The following is a 19,214-nucleotide window of genomic DNA, read 5'->3' as shown; positions in this document are numbered from 1 at the left end:
TTTTCAACGACAGGGCTTGTTGGTCTAGGAGTATGGCGTTTTCTTTGGGTGCGAGCGGTCCAGGGTTCAAATCCTGGCTGAACCCCCCTTTGTGAAAATTAGGGTTTTCAAGTCTGACCCCTTGCCACGTTCACAGTGTGCTTCTAAACACTCCCACTTCACTCCTCCCTGGGCCCGGAGCATTGCTGACTTTACAGTGAGCTACTCTCTCCCTCTGACGCATGGATTCATGTGCTTCTCCAAGAGAGTGCACCATAATGCATATTTTCATCCCATATTCAGCAGTGGTAAAGTCGCTAATGGGAACTGATAGCTCCAGCCTAGCATCCCAAGATGTATCCCACCATATACCATCGCTGATCTCCCGTTTGATATACTTGATCAAGTTTAGGCCAGTCAGCTCAAAGGTACAGCATACTAGTGCAGTGCTTTTCGGGAGGGTAGGCCTACATTTGTGCTGTATCATTGCAACCATGCTGATGTCAGGTCAGGTAGAGGTGAAGGATATCCATTCTCCAGCTAAATGGACCCTAACCTAATAACGCCTGTGACACATTTAATGATAAGGTGTCTCTATCTCCAACCACCACTTTACAACAACTGGCATCTTCACAGCTACACAAACAACAACATTAAGGATATGGCAGATGGGGAGTTGTTTCTGTTTTATTTTGTATTTCCTAAGATTAGATCAAAGATAGGTAACACGCGCACGCGCACACACACACACACACACACACACACACACACACGCACACACACACACACACACACACACACACACACACACACACACTCACACACACAATTTGCGGAAGTGAATGAGATCAATAGGAACATCATGCCTGTTTTTATCTGTCGTCATCTTTAATCAAATCTAGGATAACAGTGAGGCCAGGCTTGGACTGATTTGGCCATAAAACCATAGGGAACGCTCAATTCTTCCCCAGTATTCTTTGTGGCCCGTGGCTAAACTGTATTCTATTTGTCTCTGATTCCATGAATCCAACTGACATGTGGGTTTTATCTTGTGGATGTGCCCCACAGCTAAACCCTTAACTCAACCTTATTGTGGCTATTTCTCAAACAGGACATCTTGGGTTTGAATAGCTGCAAGAACAAGCCAATATTTTCCTTACTATCCATTAGGTTGTAATGATTCCAATACGACGGTAAGATCGCTGAAAATAAAATGAAGGGTAAAGTGATAGGGAGAGTATAAGATTTAGCAGGAGACAGTGATTGTGAGATAGAGATGGGGGGAGAGAGAGAGAGTAAATGGGAGCTACATCCCAGTCATAGAGGTGAGGATGATCGGAGTTCAAGCTAATCATTGACAAAATTATCATGCGTCTGCCTCAAAGGTGTGTGCGGGTGCGTGTGCTCCTGAGTGTATGAGTCAGTGTTTGTGAGTGTGGTTGTGCGTGTACAATGTTCCTGTATGTGTCAGAAAGAGGGAGGGGAGAGAAAAGGAGGGAGGTAGAGAGAGAGAGATATAGGGAAGTCCAACCATGTTAGCCTGTCAGATGGACACTGCACACCTCCTGGCTTCCACATGTAGACGTCTCAGTCTCCTGTAGTCGCTCACTTCAATCACTTCATCTTCTAATCTTCATCATGGATCCCTCACCTTCTTAACATCCGGACCGCTGATACTTACACAGAAACAGTCCCTCAGACAGAGACCAGCTTATTTCTTCTAAAGGATTTTGGAAAACTCTGGAGAGGATCATTCTTCTTCTACAGACTCCAATATGGCAACATACCTTTTCTCGCTCTTCCTGACAGTGATGGTCTGGCGCGGAGATTTCTGTTCCCTGGGGGAGGGCAGGAGGCAGTGGCAGCATCCCACCACCCCAGAGCCCTTCACCCAGAGCCAGTCCTTCTTCCATGGGACCTTCCCTCCAGGGTTCCTCTGGGGTACGGGGACCTCTGCCTTCCAGACCGAGGGGGCCTGGGACTGTGACGGTAAAGGCCCCTCAATCTGGGATAACTTCACCCACTCAGTCCCCCACCGAGGTGATGGAAGTGTCGCTGACGCGGCCAGTGACGGCTACAACCGCTGGGAGGAGGACGTTGAGGCGCTGGGGTACCTCGGGGTGCGCTCCTACGCCTTCTCCCTCTCCTGGCCCCGAATCTTCCCCGACGGTGTTGCCACAGGTCGGCCCAATAGGGTGGCTATGGAGCACTATGGGAGACTGCTCGACAGGCTCCTGGAGAGGGGAATTGAGCCGGTGGTCACCCTGTTCCATTGGGACCTTCCCCAGGCCCTGCAGGAGCACTACGGGGGGTGGAGGAATGACACCCTGGTGGGTTTGTTTGATGCATACGCTGCCTTCTGTTTTCGAACGTACGGGGGCCGTGTGAGGTACTGGATCACCATACACAACCCCTACCTGGTGGCAGTCCAGGGGTACGGGACAGGGGTGCACGCGCCTGGAGAGACAGGCGACGCCACCGCACCCTTTAATGTGGCCCACAACCTCATCAAGGTAAGGCAGGGTCAAGGGTTAAGGGTCAGAGGATGAAGTTGCCCCTTTGGTCAGTTTATTGTTTTCCCTCCAATGGGAATGGTTAGGATTTCAGAAAGAAAAGTTCCTAGTTCTGTGTCAAAGGGCAATGGATTATTTGTACCCATTTGGGAGGGGGGTCAGGGGGTTGAGTTGTAAATTAGAACCCTTTGGATAGATTGACTTGTGTGAAAGGGTCTGTTGAACAGACCATAGTACAGACTAAGACCACGTTTAGTCAGACAGCCTGTTCCTGAACTTCGTACTTCTGTGGGATTTATCAGCTGATGTCGTCAGTGAATGTTTGCGTCATTCATTGGGTTCAAGACATTGCAAAGAAAATGAGTGAAGACATAACACTTGAAAAGCCATGGTACATGCTGTGCTTTATTCAGTCAATCAGGTTAAACTTATCCAAATGGTTTTATGTTGTGATATTCAATATTCACTGTGCTCCTTCAGCAGCTATTAGCAGTCATTGACCTCTTGTTAAAAAGTGTGTTTACCTTCTGCCACGAGAGGTTTATTACAGCTGCAGTACTGTGATTAGTAAACAGGACACTTAAGGAGCCACTGGGGGTCAAAGTCTGTGACAGCAACAGTTTTGCGGCTTCATTAATAATCAGCTCTGTCCCAGTGCATATTCACACTGTACAGGTCCGATGTCTGTACTATGTGTATGTGTATGTGTAATGTCTCTGCCATAATGCAATGCATGTAACAGACCTCCATTTGATTTATTCCTCATTTTATTTTCATTTCCAGGCGCATGCCAAAGTATGGCACACCTATGACACCTACTTCCGGCCGACTCAGAATGGTAAAGTGTCCATCGTCTTGGGTTCCCATTGGATGGAGCCTAAGAGAGACCAAGCCACACCGGTCAATATTGAACTCTGCCAGCAGTCCATGGAGGCGGTGCTTGGCTGGTTCGCCAATCCCATCTTCAGGGATGGGGACTACCCAGCATCCATGAGATCCACCCACAGGGGGCTTCTGCCTGAGTTCACCCCAGAGGAGAAACACTTGGTGCGGGGAACGGCTGACTTCTTTTCCCTGTCCTTTGGGCCTAACAACCTGCGTCTGGGCCGGAGTCTAGCCCACTATGGGCAGACTGTGTACCCGGACATGAGGCGGGTGCTGGGCTGGGTGAGGCTGGAGTATGGGGACCTGCCTGTGCTGGTGGCGGAGGGGGGCTGGTTCTCAGCTGCAGCTGTGGAGAGAGAGGATACAGATGCCATCTACCTGATGAAGAGGTTCATCAACCAGGTGCTGCAAGGTGAGAAGGGGGCAAGGAGGAGGAGGCCGAGGATGGGGGGCAGGATTAGGGAAAACAGAGGAGGTCAACAAGAGAGAGTACAGTACCAGTCAAAAGTTTAGACACACCTACTCATTCATGGGTTTTATTTATTTGTACTATTTTCTACATTGTAGAATAATAGTGAAGACTTCCAATCTAGGAAATAACACATATGGAATCATGTAGTAACCAGAAAAGTGTTAAACAAATCAAAATATATTTTAGATTTTAGATTCTTCAAAGTAGACACCCTTTGTCTTGATGGCAGCTTTGCACACTCCTGACATTCTCTCAACCAGCTTCATGAGGTAGTCCCCTGGAAGGCATTTCAATTAACAGGTGTGCCTTGTTAAAAGTTCATTTGTGGAATTTCATTCCTTCTTAATGCGTTTGAGCCAATCCGTTGTGTTGTGATAAGGTAGGGGTGGTATACAGAAGATAGCCCTATTTGGTAAACGACCAAGTCCATATTATGGCAAGAACAGTTCAAATGAGCAAAGAGAAACAACAGTCCATCCTTATTATGGGGCGGCAGGCAGCCTAGCGTTGGGCCAGTAACCGAAAGGTTGCTGGATCGAATCCCCGAGCTGACAAGGTAAAAATCTGTTGTTCTGTCCCTGAACAAGGCAGTGTTACCTGGTAGGCCGTCATTGTAAATAAGAATTTGTTCTTAAATGACTTGCCTAGTTAAAGAAAGGTAAAAAAAATAAAAAATGAAGGTCAGTCAATGCAAAAGATTTCAAGAACTTTGAAAGTTTCTTCAAGTGCAGTCGCAAAAACCATCAATCGTTATGATGAAACTGGTTCTCATGAGGTCTGCCACAGGAAAGAAAAACCCAGGGTGACCTCTGCTGCAAAGGATAAGTTCATTAGAGTTACCAGCCTCTGAAATTGCAGCACAAATAAATGCTTCACAGAGTTCAAGTAACAGACACATGAGACTGTGTGAATCAGGGACTGCGTGAATCAGACTTTCATGCATGAATTGCTGCAAAGAAATCACTACTAAAGGACACCAATAAGAAGAAGGGACTTGCTTGTGCCAAGAAACCAAGCAATTGATAATAGACCGGTGGAAATCTGTGAAGCATGGAGGAGGAGGTGTGATGGTGTGGGGGTGCTTTGCTGGTGACACTGTCTGTGATTTCTTTAGAATTCAAGGCACACTTAACCAGCATGGCTACCACAGCATTCTGCAGCGATACGCCGATATGCCATCCCATCTGGTTTGCGCTTAGTGGGACTATCATTTGTTTTTCAACAGGACAATGACCCAACACACCCTCAGGCTGTGTAATGGCTATTTGACCAAGAAGGAGAATGATGGAGTGCTGCATCAGATGAGCTGGCCTCCACAATCACCCAACCTCAACCCAATTGAGATGGTTTGGGATGAGCTGGACCACAGAGTGAAGGAAAAGCAGCCAACAAGTGCTCAGCATATGTGGGAACTCCTTCAAGACTGTTGGAAAAGCATTCCAGGTGAAGCTGGTTGAGAGAATGCCAAGAGTGTGCAAAGCTGTCATCAAGGCAAAGGGTGGCTACTTTGAAGACTCTAAAATATATTTTGATTTGTTTAACAGTGTTTTGGTTATGACATGATTCCATGTGTTATTTCATAGTTTTGATGTCTTCACTATTATTCTACAATGTAGAAAATAGCAAAAATAAAGAAAAACCCTTGCACGAGTAGGTGCATCCAGACTTTTGACTGGTACTATACATTTAACCTGATATGTTGTGCTATTTGTACCTCTTTGGTAACATCTCCTTCGTTCTGTGTTTGTCTGTGTCCAGCGATGGTGTTTGACGGTGTCAGAGTGTTTGGCTACACAGCCTGGTCTCTGGTGGATGGTTTTGAGTGGAACTACGGCTACAGTGTGAGACGAGGCCTGTTCTACCTAGATTTCAGCCAGGCCAACAGAACCAGGGTTCCCAAGACCACTGCTCTGTTCTACAGGCAGGTCATCAAGGACAACGGTTTCCTCAGTGATGAGATCACCGGAGAGGTCAAAGGGCGTTTCCCATGTGACTTCCATTGGGGTGTGGCCGACTCCAGCCTACAGGTGAGGGGATGAGAAGGAGAAGAAAGGACACGAGAGAGGCAGGAGAAAGGAAAGAGAGGGTGATTTTATTTTGCAAAACTGCTCTGCCTTCCTTGCTCTTGATCTCAAACAGAACAATAAGCAAGCTGGATGATGCAAACAAAAACAAAAACCTATATATTTCTTCTTTTATCAAAGGTCAATTTCTATCCCTTCTCCCCTCAATTCACCGACCCCCACCTGTACAGCTGGAACCTGACAGGGGATGGGGCACTGCGTCCTGTCCAAGGAGTCAACCTCCACATCAGGGAGGCACAGTGCACTGACTACCTGGCCATCAGTGGTCACGTGAGCCTCTTTAAGTCCACAGGGGCATCTCACTACCTCTTCGCCCTCAACTGGTCCCTAATCCTTGCCCAAGGAGATCTGTCTAATGTGGACACAGAGGCCCTAAGGTAGACACATCAACTGTATACTGTGTATTCAAATGTTTACCACACATGCAAACTCACACTAAAATGCACGCCTGTATGCATACACACTTTGCATTTCAAACTCTTTCTAACAGGTACTACCGCTGCTTCCTCACCGAACTCCGCAAGCAGGGCCTGGAGGCTGTGGTCACCCTCTACTACCCTACTAACAGAGTCCCTCTGCTGGGCTTGCCCGGCCCGCTGCATGCCTCTGGCGGCTGGCTGAACCAGAGCACGGTGGAGGCCTTCCAGAGATACGCAGCCCTCTGCTACAGGGAGCTGGGGCCCTGGGTGAGCTACTGGATTACCATCAATGAGCCCAACAGACTAGTGGATGCCTACAAGATCGGGGAGGAGCAGCATCTGGCAGCCCATAATCTCCTCCTGGCCCACGCTAAGGCCTGGAGGCTTTATGAGAGGGAGTATCTCAGCCAACAGGGAGGACTGGTGTCCCTGGCTCTGCACGCAGACTGGGTAGAACCCGCCAACCCCTTCCTGGAGTCACATGCAACAGCCGCTCAGAGATTCCTGTTGTTTGAGCTTGGTCGTTTCCTAGACCCACTACTAGGGGGCAGAGAGGGGGAGGGTAAGAGTGGTAGGTACCCTCCAGAGGTGAGGAGGTACTTGGAGGAGAGGGCAAGGGTGATGGGCCTCCCTGGATCCCCACTACCACACTTCACCGCCCGGGAAAAAGAGGAGCTAGGAGGGGCGCTGGGCTTCATTGCACTGAACCACTTCACCACACGTCTTGTGTCACCACGCCCCCAGTCTCCTCAGACTGCCCCACCTAACCCCCAGCAACCTCCAGACCATGGCTGCCTGCTGATGTCTGACCACACCTGGGCCTCTTCTGGTCTGGAGCAGGCAGTGGTCCCCTGGGGCCTCCGGAGGGTGCTGCGCTGGGTGAAGGAGAGGTATGGAGGGGCCCTGCCTGTTGTAGTCACAGCCAGTGGGGTGGACGACCAGGCCCCTGTAAATGATCTGCTCAGGCAGCACTACATCAGAAATTACCTACAGGAGGCCCTCAAAGGTGAGCCTCTCTCTAACCTCCTCAAACTCCCTTCAAACCCCCAAACTCCAGTCCAATGATAACCCACTAGTTTGTTCTTATCAGAAATAGCCTGGAGGTTCTATACTTATTTATATTGTTCGAAATAAACAGACCTCTCAGCAGTTTCTTCTGCAGACAGGTAGAGTAGGGCACTCATTAGCAGCTTTAAGTATGAGAGGTCGAAGTTGACTTTTCTCACAGCTCATTTCCTAACACACCACAGCACACGGCCGTATCACATGAGCCCCCTCATAAAACTCATGGACTTTACAGTATAAGAAACCTTTGAGCTCATAAAGTTCATCCCAGTGAGAACTGTCCTGTCATGTACTGAACTAAACGTTCTGTGCAGTACTTTAGCCACAATATGCTACAGCTTCTCTGTTGACATTGCTTTTCTATATGTCAAAAGAGGGATTCTGACCTCAACCTCTCCCTGTTTTTGCTCCTCCCTAGCTCGCCAGTTGGATGGAGTCAACCTAAAGGGCTTCTACGTCTGGAAGCTGCAGGATCGACACGTCCCTGAGTTCGGCCTCTTCACCTCTTCCCACCACAAGTCCCGACCCAAAGCCTCCATCGCAGCCTACAGAGAGATCATCGAGCGCAGCGGTTTCCCTGGCAACAACGTCACATCCTCCTGTAGGATCATTGACCGCAGGGCGGTGTGTTCCATCTGCGCTCGCATCTCAGAGAACAAACTGCTGCTGTTCTTCGCTGCATGTCTCCTCCTTACGTTAGCTATGCTGGTGGGGGTCGTCATCGTCGTCGTCAGGGGGAAGAGGACTAGGAGGAGGAGGAGGGTGGGTTTGCCGGTGTGTCCCATCCCGCTCGGGAGGAAGTGTCAGCCGTGGGAGAGAGTGTCACTACAGAGTGTGACGGATAGGATCCGCGTGGTCCGCTGTTAGTCAGGGCCTCATTCATACTGAGTTCATTCCTGTTGTAGTGGCCTGCAGGTTTTACACGCCAGCCAAGCTTCCGGGAGAGTGCCATGGTGCCCTTTTGAGTTGTGGTTCTTAGGGACAGGTCTAGGATCAGCTTACCCTCCCCAAAACCTTGAACTTATTGGATAAAGGAAAAATTTAGATCAGTGTCTAGGGGGCAACTTCATTATCCTCCACAAGCCCAATGGGACTGGGCTCAACGCAGCGGGATCAGCAAGGGCCAAGGGGTCATCTTCTGTCTGAGCCCTAGAGATACCACATATTGATGATCAATGTATAGGCAATTAACATAATTGACAGTATGTAGGCTATATGTTATCACAGACAAGAATATGATGTTGCCATGGGATTGCTTTGTTGTTTCGTTGACAGAACGTTGGCTATAGCTTGAGATCTTCTATGAATGCTGCTGTTGTGATGTACTGATCATGTATGGTGTACAAGAGCGGCCTGTTAGTATGACTTGTTGGTGTGTGTCATAGTGTGTCCTCACCTGTCTTGTAATTTGGTGGGTACTTATATTTGTCCTATTTCACACGTGTACAAGTGTGAATTTATACGTGTGAATTTATAAATGTTTTTTTTTTTTTGCATATCCCAACTCTCCCTGAGACACCCTTGGACAGTCTTTGTATATTTGTAGTAAGGAGTTCCTAAAATAGGGAGTCTGCGCTGATGGCAGTAGTGTTTTTCCCTCTGCGCTCCAGAGACAAAACCACTTGAACATGTTATCTACAAATGGCTAACTCAAGCGCTTATTCTAATTTATTATTGCCAATGATTGTGCACCTTTTTTGGGAAGATGATGGGCAAAGTTTGCTGAGTTCAAAACATTTTATTCTGTAAATGAATCCAAAATAATACATTATATATGAAATAAAATGAAATCGTTGTGCCAGAAGTTGCTGCTCTATGTGGGCACTGTTTCCTTCAGACACTGCTGCCCCCTAGTGGGTGTCATATGTCCCAAAACTGGTTCACGGCCCTTGATAAGAAAATAGAGAGAGAATGAGAGAGAGAGAGAAATAATTGGTAGAGAGAGAATTGAATTGAGAGACAGAGAACTGAGAGAGGATTTAATTGAGAGAGAGCGAGAGAGAGAGAGAGAAAGAGAGAGAGAGAGAGGGAGGTTGAATCCAAGATGGCGTAGCAGTAAAGACGTTGTTTGTTGTTGTCCTGTGTACATTTTTTGTTGTCTTTTTTTGTATATATTTCAATCTCTTTATCCATTTTTTAATTAAATATACCTTCCAGCAACCCGCCTCACTCAATGTGATACGAATCTGCTATTTTAAGACATTATAGCTAGAACCTCCATCAGGAGCTAGCCATCGGAATCTAACCAGCTAATTAGCTACTAGCTATTTAGTCCTTGTTAGCCACTGCTAGCGGCCTTTACCTTTAGCTCAGACACTCGATGCTTTTAGCCTGGATAATATTTGCCAGTCTGCACAGCACGATATCAACCCTGAGCATACCGGACTGCTTTTCTCCACTACAACACCGGATTCCTGCCTTAAGCCCTGGACCATTACTCCTGATCATCGCAGCTAGCTAGCTGCTACCGAGTGGCCCAGCCCCGAAGCTAGCCTTGAGCCAGTCCCATCTCCCGGCCTGCTCAGTGAACCCTATGATCACTCGGCTATACAGCTGATGCCTCCCGAACTCTTCACTAACACGACTAGAATCCACTACATCACCGGATTCCTGCTGTAAGCTCTGGACCTTTGCATCGGATCATCGCAGCTAGCTAGCTGCTACCGAGTGGCTATAGTGGCTAACGCCCTTGTCCAGAAGCTAGCACCAGTTAGCCTTGAGCCAGGTGCATCTCCCGGCTGGCAAATTAAATTACTCCAGCTACAATACCTCTTTTGCCAACTGGCCTGGACCCTTTGTCGACACGGAGCCCTGCCGATCCATCACGACTGGACTGCCAACGTAATTCCGGCGGATGTGCCCTCAACCGGCCTTTGCCGGACATCAGTGAAGACGTTTCTGCTAGCCCCGGCCTGCTAACTTTATGAACGCTGTGTTTCCCGCTTGCTAGCGTAGAACTTTGCAGGTTAGCGGCTTCCCTGTTTCATTTATTGCTGTTTACTGGACCCTATGATCACTTGGCTACATAACTGATGCATGCTGGACTGTTCATTAATCACAGTACTCCATTTTGTTTATTGTGTTTATCTGTCAGCCCCAGCCTCGAACTCAGGCCCTGTGTGTAGTTAACTGACCCTCTCTGCACATTCATCACCATTTTACCTGTTGTTGTTGCCTTAGCTGATTTGCTGTTGTTGTCTTACCAGTTGTTGTCTTAGCTAGCTCTCCCAATCAACACCTGCGATTGCTTTATGCCTCGCGTTATGTCTCTCTCTAATGTCAATATGCCTTGTATACTGTTGTATAGGGTAGTTATCATTGTTTTAGTTTACTGTGGAGCCCCTATTCCCACTCAACATGCCTCAGATACCTCTTTTGTCCCACCTCCCACCCATGCGGTGACCTCACCCAGCATAACTAGTGCGTCCAGAGATGCAACCTCTCTTATCGTCACTCAATGCCTAGGTTTACCTCCACTGTACCCGCACCCTACCATACCCCTGTCTGTACATTGTGCCCTGAATCTATCCTATCACGCCCAGAAATCTGCTCCTTTTATTCTCTGTCCCCAACGCACTCTTCCTCTTTTCCTCAGGTGATGTAGAGGTTAACCCAGGCCCTGTGTGTCCCCAGGCCTTGTGTGTCCCCAGGCGCTCTCATTTGTTGACTTCTGTAACCGTAAAGGCCTTGGTTTCATGCATGTTAACATCAGAAGCCTCCTCCCTTAGTTTGTTTTACTCACTGCTTTAGCACACTCTGCCAACCCTGATGTCCTTGCCGTGTCTGAATCCTGGCTTAGGAAGGCCACCAAAAATTCTGAGATTTCCATCCCCAACTACATTTTCCGCCAAGATAGAACTGCGAAAGGGGGAGGAGTTGCAATCTACTGCAGAGATCTCTCCAGAAATAAGTCTCTCACTGTTGCCGCCTGCTATAGACACCCTCAGCCCCCAGCTGTGCCCTGAACCCCATATGTGAATTGATTGCCCCCCATCTATCTTCAGAGTTCATTCTGTTAGGTGACCTAAACTGGGATATGCTTAACATCCCGGCCATCCTACAATCTAAGTTAGATGCCCTCAATCTCACACAAATGATCAAGGAACCCACCAGGTACAACCCTAAATCTGTAAATATGGGCACCCTTATAGCTATTAGCCCTCCAAATACACCTCTGCTGTTTTCAATCAGGATCTCAGCGATCACTGCCTCATTGCCTACATCCGTTATTGGTCCGCGGTCAAACGACCACCCCTCAACACTGTCAAACGCTCCCTAAAACACTTCTGCGAGCAGGCCTTTCTAATCGACCTGGCCCGGGTATGCTGGAAGGATATTGATCTCATCCCGTCAGTAGAGGATGCCTGGTCGTTCTTTAAAAGTAATTTCCTCACCATCTTAAATAAGCATGCCCCTTTCAAATTATGTAAAACTAAGAACAGATATAGCCCTTGGTTCACTCCAGACCTGACTTCCCTTGCAACATCAGCAAGATGGGCAGTCCAATGGTGAAAACATCAGTAGCCTAAAAGTCATAAGCACTAAGTGTGCTTGATAAATAGTGAAAATTGGCACAAAAGCAATAATGGCATTATAATGAATGTGTCAATATGACAGCAGTCAAAAATAGTAAATTCTTGTCAGCTCGTGGTTACATAGTGTGCGTCTTCATGCAATGGCATAAGACATCCGTGTCACATAAACCACAAAGCTGGTGAGTGCGTTGCTGATGTTGTTTTTTGCTTGAGATGTAGCTCTAAGTGATGACATTTTATGCGGATAATCGTCCATAGCATTGTCACCGGCTTGTTCTTTCCAAACAGTGCCACCCCTCCACTCTTCTCTCCTGTCTCACCTGCTCAGTGGACATGATTCTGTTTTTTTTTTGCGCTTAGGCCTCGGAGATGTATGTTCAGGCTGAGGCTCAGAATCAGAAGAATAATCATCCGAGATGTCACGATCGATTCTTCCCCACCATCTGAGTCGTTTTCATTCAGATTTTGTAGCAATGCTAAGGCAGCACGTGCATTCATTCCTCTAGGTCTTCGTGCCATTGTAAATTATGCACGCTCTCACTGTGTACTCCAAGTACTGTAGGCCAGCGTAGGCTGATAAGACAGTTTAGTCACAGTAAATAGGTTTCTCCAAGCTCTGATGCTGCTGATGGTCATTAGTAGCCTTATAAACTTCCTGGTACTCAGCACTCCTCTAATCACTCTGACATCAATGCAAATATAATTGAAAATCAAACATTTCATGAGAGCCCATGAGCTCATGTTGTGCAACATTTCTATAGGCTAACAATTGTGTGAGAAAATAGTGATGACCTCTACTAAAAAGAGGAGGATCCCATCAGCTTTCTATAGACTAGGCCTACTATGTTTATTTCTCAACTTTAATAATATTAAGCAAATATTAAGCTCCTGTTTACAACAGGAGTATTACACACCAGGCTGGCATGAAAATGACCCACAGGAAAAGCGTCTTCCTTTTGGGTATTTAAGTGCATAGATGACATATTTTTTTCCACTGTGTCACGACTCGGTTCCTCTCCTTGTTCGGGCAGCGTTCGGCGGTCGACATCACCGGTCTTCTAGCCATCACCGATCCACCTTTCATTTTCCATTTGCTTTGTCTTGTTTTCCCAAAAACCTGGTTTACATTTCCCTCATTACTTGTGGTGTATTTAACCCACTGTTCCCCCCCCCCATGTCTGTGAGTGAAATTGTTCATTACGGTTATTGTGTGACGCGTCAGGCTGTTTTGTCCCGGGTATTGTTTTGAACCCGTGGTATTGTATTATTGTACATTATTTTGTGTGACCAGGGCGCTATTCGCTTTTGCCTTTGGCTGGAGTGTTGTGATGCTGTTGCGTCCAACTGTTTTGCTTCTGCCGATTAAAGTGTGCCTGTTCACTCATCTCTGCTCTCCTGCACCTGACTCCAGTTGACCAGTTGCACACACAGTCTGACACACTGCCCCTGTTTCGAAACATTTGCATGATAATGGTCCATTCTAAATCAAAACAAATTTTACACATACAGTACCAGTCAAAAATTTGGACACACCTACTCATTCAAGGGTTTTTCTTTATTTTTACTATTTTCTACAATGTAGAACAGTGAAGACATCAAAACTATGAAATAACACATATGGAATCATGTAGTAACCGAAAAAGTGTTAAACAAATCAAAAGATGTTTTAGATTTTAGATTCTTCAAAGTAACCACCCTTTGCCTTGATGACAGCTGCCACGCCTGTTCCCGCTCCCCCTCTCTGGCGCTCGAGGGCGCCGGGCTGCCCTTCATTACGGACACTTGTCATCATTGGACACACCTGGACTCCTTCCCTTTGTTGATTGCCCCTTCTATAACTATTTGCTCCCCCGTTTGTTCCCTGTGTCAGCATTAATGTCATTATATAGTCATGTCCAGACGCTGTCCTGTCCTGTTCAATGTCCGTTACTAATTAAATGTTCACTCCCTGTACCTGCTTCTTGTCTCCAGCGTTGATCCTTACAGACAGCTTTGCATCTTGGCATTCTCTCAACCAGCTTCACCTGGAATACTTTTCCGACAGTCTTGAAGGAGTTCCCACATATGCTGAGAACTTGTTACCTGCTTTTCCTTCAATCTGCGGTCCAACTCATCCCAAACCTTCTCAATTGGGTTGAGGTCAGGTGATTGTGGAGTCCAGCTCATCTGATGCAGCACTCCATCATTCTCCGTCTTGGTCAAATAGCAGTTACACAGCCTGGAGGTGTGTTGAGTCATTGTCCTGTTAAAAAACAAATGATAGTCCCACTAAGCGCAAACAAGATGGGATGGCATATCGCTTCAGAATGCTGTGGTAGCCATGCTGGTTAAGTGTGCCTTGAATTCTAAAGAAATCACAGACAGTGTCACCAGCAAAGCACCCCCACACCATCACACCTCCTCCTCCATGCTTCACGGTGAGAACCACACGTGGAGATTATCTGTTCACCTACTCTGAGTCTCACAAAGACATGGCGGTTGGAACCAAAAATCTCAAATTGGGACTCAAAGGACAGATTTCCACCGGTCTAATATCCATTGCCTGGTGTCTACTTTGAAGAATCGCAAATTTCACATAGATGTTGGTTTGTTTAACACTTTTTTGGTTCCTACATGATTCCATGTGTTATTTCATAGTTTTGATGTATTCACTATTATTTTACAATGTAGAAAATAGTAAAAATAAAGAAAAACCCTTGAATGAGTAGGTGTGTCCAAACTTTTGACTGGTACTGTATATTATTAGTATATGTAAAGACAAGATTATATCAAGAATAGACTGATGGGTGACAATATTATATAATATAATGATCACTTGTGAATGATGCCCAGCATAAGAAACTGCCTTCTTCTTGCGACTTTTTTGAATCATAGTCGCACACCTCATGTAGCCTAGCCCATAGACCTATATGTTTTGATAAGGTTAGTATCACATCTGAAGTGGCCAAATAAATTCTAAAAATGAAGCACATTAATCCGCTTCACAAGGGGTTAAGAGCCTAACTGGCATACATAAGCAGTGTGTGAGTTTCACGTTTGGGGAAGATAATTTTCACTATAAAAATGCACCTTTATAAAAAGGATTACATGCATTATTGCATTTACGGTCACTTTTGATAATGGCTTTTTCCACTAATGGAACATTCGTGCTTATATCCTACTGCCATGTACGCATTGCTGCGCTTATAATGTGAAGAAATAGCCTAATAGTTTATCAACATTTTAAGCTAAGCATTCTGTACTGTTGCGTCAGCCACATTGAGTAAATATATATATTGTTTATGCTGGTGGTTGTATTCATTTGGGATCTATCACATCCCACAACTGTCCCAGACTATGTTTGGAATATTTATTTCTCACACAGAATAGAATGTAAACTTTTGTACTATGGGGATGGTAGATTGACATAGGCTAGTGCTTTTGCTGTTTGTTAGGCCTGCTCATCTTGTTGGCTGACGAAAAGTAAATGTGGACAGTTCTTCCAAGATCTTCAATATGCAACTCGGAATTGTACAAGGACATGTGCAGTGTCGTCCCTGATTTGTCTGTCTTCACTGGTAGCCTGTGAGAAAGACCCGATCACGTGATGGAGAGCCATGCGAGTGAGAGGGCTTCGGCTTGCGCAGCACTCAAGGAGAAGGGCACAACACAGCATTACGGGCCGCAAAAGGCATGGTTTGTTTTAGGGTGCATTATGGCCACACAAAGGGGATGCCACCATGAAATTGTAGATATTATCAAGTGCTTGTCAAATTGTGAATGAGAGATTATTGAAGCCTGATCAAAAAAACAAAGCCTAGGAACAGTGGGTTAGCTGCCTTGTTCAGGGGCAGAGCGACAGATTTTTTTTACCGTGTCAGCTCGGGGGATTCGATTTTGTAGTCCAACGCTCTAACCACTAGGCTACCTGCGCACTCCCTCAAGTTTATTGGAGAAAATCTACTTTCTAAAAAATATACTATAAAATAATGCCACGGAATTCTTAGCAATTGTTTTCTGCTAAATGAACTAGCCCACAGCCATTTGACACAGCCAGATCAGGACCTAACACAAGGACAACTGAGAGTATGCTACTCTTTTCTTCTGTAATAGACTATATTTTCTTCATATCATGCTTCTTTAGACCTGTCTAAAATAAATAATGTATTTATTGTGAAGGTGTAGGCTATATTACTTGGATTTCTTAGACTTTTTAAAATGTAGATGTTTCAAAGGTCTGCGTCAGTGGCTTGTAGGCTATGTGTGGAAGCCATGAGATGCTACAAGTGTTTATGATAATGAATGGTCAATTACCGTGAGACCAACAGTTATTTGCTTGACAATCACCGACTGACGAAATGTCATGACTGCCACAGCCTACCATTTTGAGATTATAATTAGAATAGATTAATACAATATAAGGGCCCGCCCTGTTCTTTATTCACAATTGGCGATTGCATAATAATTATGCATCGTTCGCTTCACCTCGCTCATCAACTCACCCATTCTCCCAATCATACTTTACTTAATTTATTTAAACTGTTGTTAAATAGCTGAAATTACTTTCGGTATAGTTTAGGTTGAGTTTCGAGGCAATTATCAGGGTGGTTATCAACGGGACATGGCACCTTCAACTATCGTAGAAGGAGCGGAGCAGGTGCTACTGTCTGGAGAGGAAACTACTCACAGGTAAAACATATGAGCGAGCAAAACAGCGCCCCTTTGTCTTTACGTAGCCCATATATGCAGATATATGACATGCCAGACAACATCAGATTCATGGGCTACACATACCGAAACAGAGGGGCGCTGTTTCGCTGGCTCGGATGATTTATCTAATATTGATTCGTCTTTGTCTCGCTCAAATAAATAATCAATATTTCATTATTTTATTTGGATGGGCAAGAATGTATGGTAGGGCAGGCCCCCAAAGGCCCACCCATAACGCCAGTCTTGTTTTTAACATGCAATTGCATTTAGAACTGTTTCCCAATGAATGAGCTTGTAAAATCACATTTTATTCCAGCAGCAACCAGCTAAGGAGCGGCAGAATAAATCTCGCTCAAAATAGGCTCTGTATGCTGTGCACATGAGATAGTTGTGTTGGATAAATAATATGCATGATGACTAATGAAAATACACACAGGCCAATTTAATTCCACTAAATTATGCAAATTAACCTATAGACCATATTGTTAATGATGGCGCCGGAGAGAATGCTGTCGTTCCAAACCAATTGTGCTATTGTGTGTTTTTTCTCCTTATTTGTTACTTATTTTGTACATAATGTTTCTGCCACCGTCTCTTATGACCGAAAAGAGCTTCTAGAAATCAGGACAGTGATTACTCACCTCATATTGAAAGACATTTTTTTCTTTAAGGAGTTGGACGGGAGGGATTTACTCCAGACACCCGACAAGGCCCTTATCCCTGTCATATATTGAGGATGAAGGTCGGGGTGCATTGTAAGGATCCGGCGGCGAGTGGGTAATTTGCCTTTACCATCGGTCCTATTAGCCAAAGAACAATCATTAGATCATAAAAGAGATGAACTACAAACACATATATCCTACCAATGGGACATTAAAAACTGTAATGTCTTATGTTTCACAGTCGTGGCTGAACAACGAAATTAATAACATACAGCTGATGGGTTATACACTGTATCGGCAGGATAGAACAGTAGCTTCTGGTAAGACAAGGGGTTGCGGTCAATGTATATTTGTAAACAACAACTGGTGCACGATATCTAAGGAAGTCTTAAGGTTTTGCTCGCCTGAGGTAGAGTATCTCATGATAAGCTGTACACCACACTATTTACCAAGAGAGTTTTCAACTATATTCTTCGTAGCAGTCTATTTACCACCACAGACCGATGCTGGCACTAAGACCGCACTCAATGAGCTGTATACGGCCATAATCAAACAGGAAAACGCTCATCCAGAGGCGGCGCTCCAAGTGGCAGGGGACTTTAATGCAAGGAAACTTAAATGCATTTGACCTAATTTCTACCAGCATGTTAAATGTGCAACCAGAGGGAAAAAAAACTCAAGACCACCTTTACTCCACACACAGAGATGCATACAAAGCTCTCCCTTGCCCTGCATTTGGCAAATCTGACCATAATTATATCCTCCTGGTTCCTGCTTACAAGCAAAGCGTCAATACAGGACTAAGATCGAATCGTACTACACTGGATCCGACACTCGTCGAATGTGGCAGGGCTTGCAAACTAATACAGACTACAAAGGGAAGCACAGCTGCGAGCTGCCCAGTGACACGAGCCTACCAGACGAGCTAAATTACTTCTATGCTCGCTTCGAGGCAAGTAACACTGAAACATCCATGAGAGCATCAGCTGTTCCGGACGACTGCGTGATCACGCTCTCCGTAGCCAATGTGAGTAAGACCTTTTTTAAACAGGTCAACATTCGCAAGGCCAGGCGGTTTACCATGACGTGTACTCTGAGCATGCACTGACCAACTGGCAAGTATCTTCACTGGCATTTTTAACCTCTCCCTGTCTGAGTCTATAATACCAATATGTTTCAAGCAGACCACTATAGTCCCTGTGCCCAAGAACACTAAGGTAACCTGCCTAAATGACTAGCGACCCGTAGCACTCACATCTGTAGCCATGAAGTGCTTTGAAAGGCTGGGCATGGCCCACATCAACTCCATTATCCCAGAAACCCTATAACCACTCCAATTTGCATACCGCCCCAACAGATCCACAGATGATGCAATCTCTATTGCACTCCACACTGCCCTTTCACACCTGGACAAAAGGAACACATATGTGAGAATGCTATTCATTGACTACAGCTCAGCTTTCAACACCATAGTGGCCTCAAAGCTCATCACTAAGCTAAGGACCCTGGGACTAAACATCTCCCTCTGCAACTGGATCCTGGACTTCCTGAAAGGCCGCCCCCAGGTGGTAAGGGTAGGTAACAACACATCCGCCACGCTGATCCTCAACATGGGCGCCCCTCAGGGGTGCGTGCTCAGTCTCCTCCTGTTCATTCCTGACTGCATGGCCAAGCACGACTCCAACACTATCATTACGTTTGCTGATGGTAGGCCTGATCACCGACAACAATGAGACAGCCTATAGGGAGGAGGTCAGAGACCTGGTGCCAGGACAACAACCTCTCCATCAACGTGATCAAGACAAAGGAGATGATTGTGGACTACAGGAAAAGGAGGACCGAGCACGCACCCCATTCACATCGACGGGGCTGTAGTGGAGCAGGTTGAGAGCTTCAAGTTCCTTGGTGTCC

The 19,214-nt window shown here is 46.0% G+C and overlaps 1 protein-coding gene across 1 annotated transcript; it reads left to right on the top strand.

Annotated features, from left to right (window-relative positions):
• The first annotated feature begins 1,427 nt into the window (after nt 1–1,427).
• On the top strand, nt 1,428–9,440 carry LOC110488710 (beta-klotho). Its single transcript, XM_021561028.2, has 6 exons — nt 1,428–2,492; nt 3,276–3,789; nt 5,608–5,876; nt 6,054–6,310; nt 6,424–7,358; nt 7,836–9,440. The coding sequence occupies exons 1-6, from the start codon at nt 1,755–1,757 to the stop codon at nt 8,282–8,284; spliced, it is 3,162 nt and encodes a 1,053-aa protein (XP_021416703.1). The 5' UTR covers nt 1,428–1,754; the 3' UTR covers nt 8,285–9,440.
• Nucleotides 9,441–19,214: the final 9,774 nt, after the last annotated feature.

This window comes from Oncorhynchus mykiss, chromosome 14, assembly GCF_013265735.2.
Source record: "Oncorhynchus mykiss isolate Arlee chromosome 14, USDA_OmykA_1.1, whole genome shotgun sequence".
NCBI lineage: Eukaryota > Metazoa > Chordata > Actinopteri > Salmoniformes > Salmonidae > Oncorhynchus > Oncorhynchus mykiss.
This window is presented reverse-complemented; position numbering and strand designations above follow the sequence as displayed.

Coding starts and splice junctions, on each gene's coding strand:
- LOC110488710 (XM_021561028.2), top strand. CDS start 1,755: ATGGCAACATACCTTTTCTCGCTCTTCCTGACAGTGATGGTCTGGCGC. Junction 2,493..3,275: donor TGGCCCACAACCTCATCAAG/GTAAGGCAGGGT, acceptor TTTCATTTCCAG/GCGCATGCCAAAGTATGGCA. Junction 3,790..5,607: donor CATCAACCAGGTGCTGCAAG/GTGAGAAGGGGG, acceptor GTCTGTGTCCAG/CGATGGTGTTTGACGGTGTC.